General features: G+C 32.7%; 2 protein-coding genes across 4 annotated transcripts; one reads left to right on the plus strand and one right to left on the minus strand.

Moving 5' to 3' along the window:
- Window positions 1-412: 412 nt before the first annotated feature.
- On the plus strand, window positions 413-4,076 carry LOC111294282 (RNA-binding (RRM/RBD/RNP motifs) family protein). Of its 3 annotated transcripts, none has more exons than XM_022887545.2 (9): window positions 413-660; window positions 765-879; window positions 968-1,038; window positions 1,496-1,543; window positions 1,623-1,720; window positions 2,452-2,521; window positions 2,637-2,747; window positions 3,553-3,614; window positions 3,721-4,076. In XM_022887545.2, exons 1-8 carry the CDS (start codon window positions 562-564, stop codon window positions 3,601-3,603), a joined length of 663 nt encoding a protein of 220 aa, XP_022743280.1. In that variant the 5' UTR covers window positions 413-561; the 3' UTR covers window positions 3,604-3,614; window positions 3,721-4,076. The 3 variants fall into 3 exon arrangements, with proteins under 3 accessions (XP_022743280.1, XP_022743281.1, XP_089599675.1); XM_022887546.2 differs by having other exon boundaries at window positions 968-1,023; XM_089743549.1 differs by lacking the exon at window positions 1,496-1,543 and having other exon boundaries at window positions 968-1,023.
- Window positions 4,077-5,708: 1,632 nt separating this feature from the next.
- On the minus strand, window positions 5,709-6,316 carry LOC111294311 (uncharacterized). Its single transcript, XM_022887575.2, has one exon. The coding sequence runs from the start codon at window positions 6,256-6,258 to the stop codon at window positions 5,782-5,784; it is 477 nt and encodes a 158-aa protein (XP_022743310.2). The 5' UTR covers window positions 6,259-6,316; the 3' UTR covers window positions 5,709-5,781.
- Window positions 6,317-7,762: the final 1,446 nt, after the last annotated feature.

Below are 7,762 nucleotides of genomic sequence, written 5' to 3' on the forward strand. Positions count from 1 at the left end.
TTAGGATGAAATAATGACAAAATTGATGGAGTTTGGTTAGCACCAAAAATTTCAAATTGGACTATGTAAGAGACAAAGATATATTTTGTTATCTATGATAATACAGGATAACCCCTAACATAGAGCAGAGTCTGAGATTTGAACTCTGTCGCCCTAATAAAAGAAACGCAAATTTTTATTTATTGCTTATAATGTTTTATTATATTTTTATATTTTATAGATCATAGGCCATGTGGGGAGCCTTGGTCTTCCTAATTTGAGATAGAACCAGACTTTGGTTGAATTTAAGGCCCGAATATTATGGGCTTAAACTTTAAGAACTCAAAAACCCCGGCCCATGAAAAGCTTAACCCTGATTGATCTCCCTTTTGTTTTTTCATATAAATATTTTCTCCCTGAGGCTATGCCGCTTAGGGTTGACAACACCTTTAAATTCTTTCCAAAGCGTACCCCACCCTCGCTCAGTTGTTCTCTTTCAAATACAGGCGCCGCACAAGCCGCTACTCAAGGGTGGGGCTGAACTGAAGGGTTTTGATTATATCAAAACTGATTCGAAAGTCGATGGGGGCGAAGGCGAGGAAAGCGTCGAAGAAAATAATAAAGAAGGCTTCTTCTCAGTTTTCACCCTCTGATTCTAAAACAGCATCTGTTGATTTCCTGGTATGTTTCTCTTTTAGTATTCAATTTTTTGCCTTTGATTTTTTTTCTTCCTTGTTTTGTAATCCCAAACTGGTTTTGAATTCTGCATATATCTATGAATAAAGCCATTGGAAGGCGGTCCGTCGCGTGAGCTTCCAGAAACGAAACCCCAACTAAACAATGCTACTGTCTTATATATTGGTCGAATTCCGCATGGCTTTTATGAGAAAGAAATGGAAGGTAAAAGAATTTTGTTTAAAAAATAGAGTATTTGTTTTAACGATTTTTTTTTTTTTGAAATTCTTGCTAAATGGGTATCTTATTGCAGCTTATTTTCAGCAGTTTGGTGCCATTAAGAGATTACGGATTGCTCGAAATAAAAAGGTTTTAAGCAATTGTGTCAGTTTCACTATTCTGCTCATTCGTTTATATTTCTGTATTTGCTGGCATATTTGCATTTATGGACTTCGGGGTTGTGTTCTATTGTTAAGTTTATTTGAATTCTAAAAGTTACTTGTTGTAGGGTTTTTTTGAAGTTCTCTGTAGGTATTAGCATTCTAGTTTTATTTTGGAAAAATGCTTTAAAATGAGGGTCTTAGAAGTTGTTGGGAGTTATATGCCTATATATGTTTGTTTTGATACAGTTTAGCATACTAGAATTATTGCTTTGTTGATTATAAAATTCCTTGGATGAAATTTTTGGAATTTTTTTACAATTTGGCTGAGTGTGATAGGCCTAAATAGACATAATGCTATCATTTCATGCTTTATTTTGTTGTTCACTTCCATTTTCGATAAAATAATTTTTAAGTATTAACTGTCTTTGTTTTGCAATATTATGGTTGGAGCTTAACAGACAGGAAAATCAAAGCACTTTGGTTTCATTGAATTCGAGAATCCTCAGGTTGGAGACAGTTGATGTGTAATGAAATAATGCCTCTTGTGATTCTGGGTATTTTAATAATATTTGTTGTTGGCTGTAGGTGGCTGAAGTTGTAGCTGATTGTATGCATAATTATCTGTTGTTTGAGCATCTTTTGCAAGTCCATCTTATTCCTCCAGAGCATGTTCATCCAAAATTGTAAGCAATGAGTTATTTTTCAATAACTTGAGTTGTTTCTTATTCATGCATGTTTTTTTTAGGAAATTTCTAGTGCTTTTCTTTTCTTTTTTTTAAAAAAAGGAAATTCTTGATGCAGTTTTTTATACTTTATTTACTGTATATTATTCCCAAATTTATAACACAGGAAGACAAGACCTTGTGTGCGACAGCACCAGCAAGATTTTGGGTCTAGGAAATGATGGCCTTTAACCCTTGGTTGTCATTACTTGAGAGGAAAAATATTTTAAGAAAATAGAGGATAAGGAGTCCAAGTTATGAATAATTATCTAATCTAATATTTCTGCAAAAAAGTGGGAGAAAAAAATTGAAAGAAAACGTGTATAGATTACTTTTACCATGGTTAAAGTGTGTATCTAGCTTGTCTTGGATAAATCTCCTTGCAAATTCTGAGCAATCTGAAGGGATGATTTGGTGGATTCTCAATGTTATTATGCATGTATTAGCTGGTGAAGATTTTATAATGCCTGTGTTTATTTTATATTTATATATTTTATCCCAACAAACGAATTATGAATGGAAAGAAGGCTTGTTTGTGAGGATCAGCTGATCTGTGAAATATTACAGCAGCCCTTGCTTGCCAAGCACAATATTTTTACTAGTTTCTTAAAATACCATGAGGAGATGTAGGCATTTTCTGCACATTTCTCTGATAGATTGGTGATTGAGAATCTGTATTCTTTGATATGTAGATGGAGAGGTTTTAATTATAAATACAAGCCAGTGAACCATGTGCAAATCCAACGAAAGCATCAGAATAAGGTATTCGGTAGAGATAGGAAAAGTTGTCTGGCATATTTATGTGTAAATGACTAATTCATTTAGTGAGATTTTTTTTTTTTTTAAATTTAAATTCCTTATGTTTTTGGCTATTCAGGTGAGAACATTGGAAGAGCATAAAAAATTGGTGGAGAAGATCATAAAACGAGATAATAAGCGTCGAAAGAAGATAGAGGCTGCTGGCATTGATTATGAATGCCCAGAAATTGTAAGAATCTGCCTCTTCAGTGTTTTACTTTCTTTATTCTATGCGGGTGAAAATGGACAATCTTTGGGAATGCTTAGGTTGAAGGTGAATGAAAATTTAGTATTACCACTCGTGTTCGATATATTGGCATGAAGCATTTAAACGTAGGTTTAATTAAATAAGGAATGGTTCTCGATTAGAACTTGCTTAGGGTTTTAAATTGTGCATAAAAAATCCATGGTGTCAGTTAAATTTTTAATATGGTGCACCACTTTCATCTCACTTAAAGCATCTGGATTGTTGATCCTTCATGGATTTGACATGGAAGATGAAATTGGACAAGGAACTCAACATTCATCCTGTTTTAGCCTTGCATGCTCCTTTCCTCCCCTTCTTTCTTTTTGCTTTCAAATTCATGTCTCAACTTTTTGGACAACTGAACTTGTAAGGAGGATTTGCTTCATATGAAGAGAGAGAAATTCAATATTTAATGCAAATATTTTTTTCATTCGAGTGAAGCAGTAGTTTTTCAGTTTTAGTTGAAGTGGCATTTTAACTTGGTCCTTCCACTTTTTGAGTTGTGACTGTCTGCCATTGTTGTAGGTGTATTTTTACTGTAAATTGTGCTGTAGTTTCAGTATTTGCTAGTTTGACCTGAGACTGCTGTGGATCAAACATGTTTAACATGAATTATAAATTATTTTTAGTTGTTAACCTCGCATGTGTATAATCTGTTAACATATTGCATCTATGTCTTTCTAATTTTTTTTCTCTGATCGTGAGGTTTTCTGTATTCAGTCACATACTTACACTGATATTTTTGCAGGTGGGTAGCATTCAGCCCGCTCCAAAGAAGATAAAGTTTGATGAAGATTAGGCACTGCTAAGGTAGTTATGCTCTATCCAGCTATATTTATGGTATTTTATTTGTCATTTGTCACAGTTTCAAATTTGGTTTAGGTAAGTTTCTTATTGTTAAATTTCATTTAAACAGCTTTCATACCAATGCTTTTTCACATGTGGAACTATGAAGTTAATGGCTTCCACAATTGCTGTCTTGAGAAGCTTAAAATTTTAAAGTTTAATGTGGTATTTTAGCTGTTGACAAGTTTTATACTTTAAGTTCTGCTGCAAGTAGGAAATTTTGCGTTTGTTATTGTTGGTCCTGTCTTGTTAATTGGTGAGCCAGCTACACTTCCTAATATTAGCCTGTTTCCTAACATTGAAAAGCTCTCTGATGAGCAAGTGACTTGTATTCATCACTATATTCTTACTGGGAGACTTTGTTTGGTGAGAATGGAAAGGAGTTAAAGATGGAATATAACTTTTTATCTTTTTTAACTAGCAAAATCATAGAGCAAATTATTGACATTTAGATGTGGCAAACGGATGGTTTTGGGTATTTCGAGATCAAATTATGTTAGGTTCCATTATTTTTTGGGTTGGATTCAGACCAGTTAGGTCAATTTCCCTTTTTTAATTTTATGAAATATAGTTTAGAGTTCAAATTATGTCAAATTTAATTATTTTGGGTTTAGTGGTTAGGTTAGTCAGGTCCATTTTGTTTTTTTTTTTATTTTATGAAGTATATCACTATTTCAGCATGCTTTCTGAATCTGAACCAAGATTTTGAGTTTTTTGAATTCAAACAATTACTTTCTTAATTTGAATTAAGGTTTGAGTTTTTTGAATTTAAGATTTTGGATTTAAACAATTTCAAATTTGAATCATTTTAAGTTTAGGATTTTCTTAACTAGGAGTTTATTATTATTATTATTATTTTTTTTTTATAAGTTGGATTTAGATACTTTCAAACTAAATTTCTTGGAGTTCGGATCCGATCTGTCACCTCATACGTTAAGATTTTCAATGGCTTTCATCAATTAAGTTGGTCAAAATGATGACGCATAATTGGATCGCTTCACTTCTATGATTAACCACCATTTTATGAGTGCACTTTTCTATTGTAATGAATTTGCCAATTTAGATTGAGGAAAGGTTCCCTCCACCATTGTTACCAGCTCTAGACTCGTCTTGATAAGCTTGCTGCTGCTTCAGTTAAAGGCAAATTAGAATGAAATTATTACCATCCAAAAGCAAAGATGTCCAATTCATATAACCTAGTAGTTTAGGACACATTTCGAGTTTGGAATAGCCGACTCTGTCAACATGTTCCTTCCAACCCGTCCCAAACCATAAACTCTAATTACCCTAAACTTGAAATGATTTGGATTCCAAACCGAGTCAGAAGTTTAATAAAAATATCGTTTTTATGCTTTTCTTTTTTTTTTTTTTTTATAATTTTAAATTTCACTTTGATTAATAATAAATATATAGTTGACACAAACTATTATTATGAAAAATGACATGTTTATGAGAATGACAGTCTCATTCGTATCCAAAGGGTATCGAAAAACTTTTGATTTGATATGATCTTTCAGAATTGAAAATTTTTTTTAAAAATCAAATTTTAGGTTAAATCGGATAACAATAAAAATATTTAAAGTTGAATTGAGATCGAAATTTAGATAAATTTATCTTGATTTAATATATATATAATTATTTTTGATTAATTATTTAATTTTATATTTATATATATTTATTTAATTTTATAATTTTATTAAAAATTAATATTTTATATTTTTAAAAAATATTTTATTAATTTAAATCCGATCAAATTCGAATATAAAAGAAATAAAAAGGTCAGAATCGAATCGAATATTATAAATATAAAATCAGATTGAGATTAGTAAAAATTTACACCCTACCCATTCCCGTCCCTACATCTTAATTTCACCGCTACGGTTGTGTATTTCAATCTCAGATCTCCATCCAAACGAACCCTACTTGTCACCTCTAACTTTCAGGAATTTTGAGGTATTTGGATTGCTAAAAAATAAGCCAACTTTTAATTGACTAATCTCGCTTCCAGTTCAACCTTTTTTTATCCTTCTTTCGACGAATCCAAGTAACAATATCCACTAAAGACAAATAGAGGGGGACATTAAAACTAGAGAAAGTTGAGAGTTAATATGCAATACAAATACAAAATTTATCAAAGGAGGGTAATGAGAATGAAAAGGAGAAGAGCAGCAATGAAGGAATACTTAAGAGCAGCTAAAAGAATCGCCCCCGATATCAGAAACAACTGCCAAAGAACCTGAACACTAGCCCACGTTAGCAAACCTGTCAATACAACGGCTATGATGTTATCAGGATCTGGGTCCAGCAAATCGCCCAATCTGAAGTTAAACATAGACCGCCGATCATTCCTCGAATCCCCACCATTATTTCCATTAATGGACCCATTTGGCTGGCGCTTTCCCTTTTCTTCTTCTTCTTCTGGTTTCTTGTTGAGTTCTTTGGTTAGGTTATCGGTGTTTCCATTTTGAGCGAATAGAATGAATCGTGAAGGGTGTTTTGGGATCGGAATTTGGGTTTTGGGAAATAAAGAAGAATATTTGTAACTGAGAAATAGCTTTGGAGAAGTTGATGGGATTTGAGGATGCAAAGAAGAGACGAGCCCTAACATTTTTTTTTAATTTTTTGGTTTTTGCCTGGTTGTTCGGAGAACTAGAAAAAAAAAGCCAGCGAAAATAATAAAAACCGAATTATAAATAAATTAAATTAAATTAAAATGACACAAATACCCTTGAAGAGAAAAAGATTAAATAAACACCACAGCATGCTCTCGGGTTGTTTTCTTAAGCAGCGTCCTTTAAAGCTTATATATAAAGTTATGGGATATTATTTGAATGAGATTAATTTTAATAAAAGTGAAAATAATGATGATTTTAAACATTTTATTTTATTCGGGAATTTATTAAAATTAAAATGGGTTTTGATTGTCAAGATTTTAGGCTCGGTGTTTAAAAATCTAAACAAAATTTTTAAGTTTTGATTTAATTTTAATCTTAATTTTATTTTTGTTTTTTTTTTGGTAAAATGAAAAGTAAAAAAAATGTAAAAAATAGAAAAAATACGGAATTTGAAGATCTCAGTATAGAGAATCAAAGATCTGATTTTGTAGTTTAATGATGGAATGATTATAAGGATTTTTTTTATCCCAATCTTCATGAAAATAAAAAAAAATATATAAAATCATATAACAATCAAATCACAGATTTGATTGAATTTTTTTTTCAAATTTAAAGGGATTGAATCCTTATATATACATGTCAAGCATCCACTGCCAAGGGAGGAATACATAGAGAAAATCAGACATAAAATACAGAAGAGAATCGAGCAAGACTCGACTCTAACTCTAATTCCTAGCTAATTCACAACTCTAATTCCTAGCTAATTCACTATTGCCCGAGAGGCACCCATTAGCCAAAATCCCAGCACATATCTCTACTAAGTATCCATATTCAGAAGCTAATCACCATCATCGTCAAAGCAGAGCACCATCAAGCCTCCTTTGTCTCCTCTCCCATTAACTAGTCCTTACACAGCCACTGAAACCGTCCCAAGCAAAACCATTAGCAACGATTGGCAACCAAACTTTCCTTCTTACAACCACAATCAGAGCACTCTCATACCCACCCCAGAACCAAGCTCACAAACAACCTGATTTCAGGAGGCCAAAACCCAACAAAAACATTCCCTGCAAACACCATCAACCTCAAACCTAACACACCTGAACATACCCACAAGTTCAACAATTAATTCAACAAAGCCCAATTCCTATGAACCTAAATTCCACACCGAAGCAAACCTAATTAATCCACCAAACACACACCCAACGTCAAAGCCAAACACAAACAAGTAATTAACATGAGCAATAAGCAACACACAGAATAAAAAGGGATTTGGGTAGTGAAACTTTTGGCTCTTGATTGGGAATTTTTGCAGTTAGTGTTTCAATCGGTGAAGAAGAAGATGAAAAATTCGAAAGAAGCTTTTGGCACCGGCGACAACTTGCGACGGCATATGGCAAGCTGGTGAATGAGGGAGCGACGACGGTCATCAGTTTCTAGGTTTTGATTGTTCATCACTTTAGAGAGAAATGAGAGGAAACAAGGTAGAGAGAGAAT

Source organism: Durio zibethinus, chromosome 14 (assembly GCF_047325235.1).
Source record: "Durio zibethinus cultivar Kanyao isolate XHJ-2024 chromosome 14, ASM4732523v1, whole genome shotgun sequence".
NCBI lineage: Eukaryota > Viridiplantae > Streptophyta > Magnoliopsida > Malvales > Malvaceae > Durio > Durio zibethinus.

Coding starts and splice junctions, on each gene's coding strand:
- LOC111294282 (XM_022887545.2), top strand. CDS start 562: ATGGGGGCGAAGGCGAGGAAAGCGTCGAAGAAAATAATAAAGAAGGCT. Junction 880..967: donor TTATGAGAAAGAAATGGAAG/GTAAAAGAATTT, acceptor ATCTTATTGCAG/CTTATTTTCAGCAGTTTGGT. Junction 1,544..1,622: donor TTGAATTCGAGAATCCTCAG/GTTGGAGACAGT, acceptor TGTTGGCTGTAG/GTGGCTGAAGTTGTAGCTGA.
- LOC111294311 (XM_022887575.2), bottom strand. CDS start 6,258: ATGTTAGGGCTCGTCTCTTCTTTGCATCCTCAAATCCCATCAACTTCT.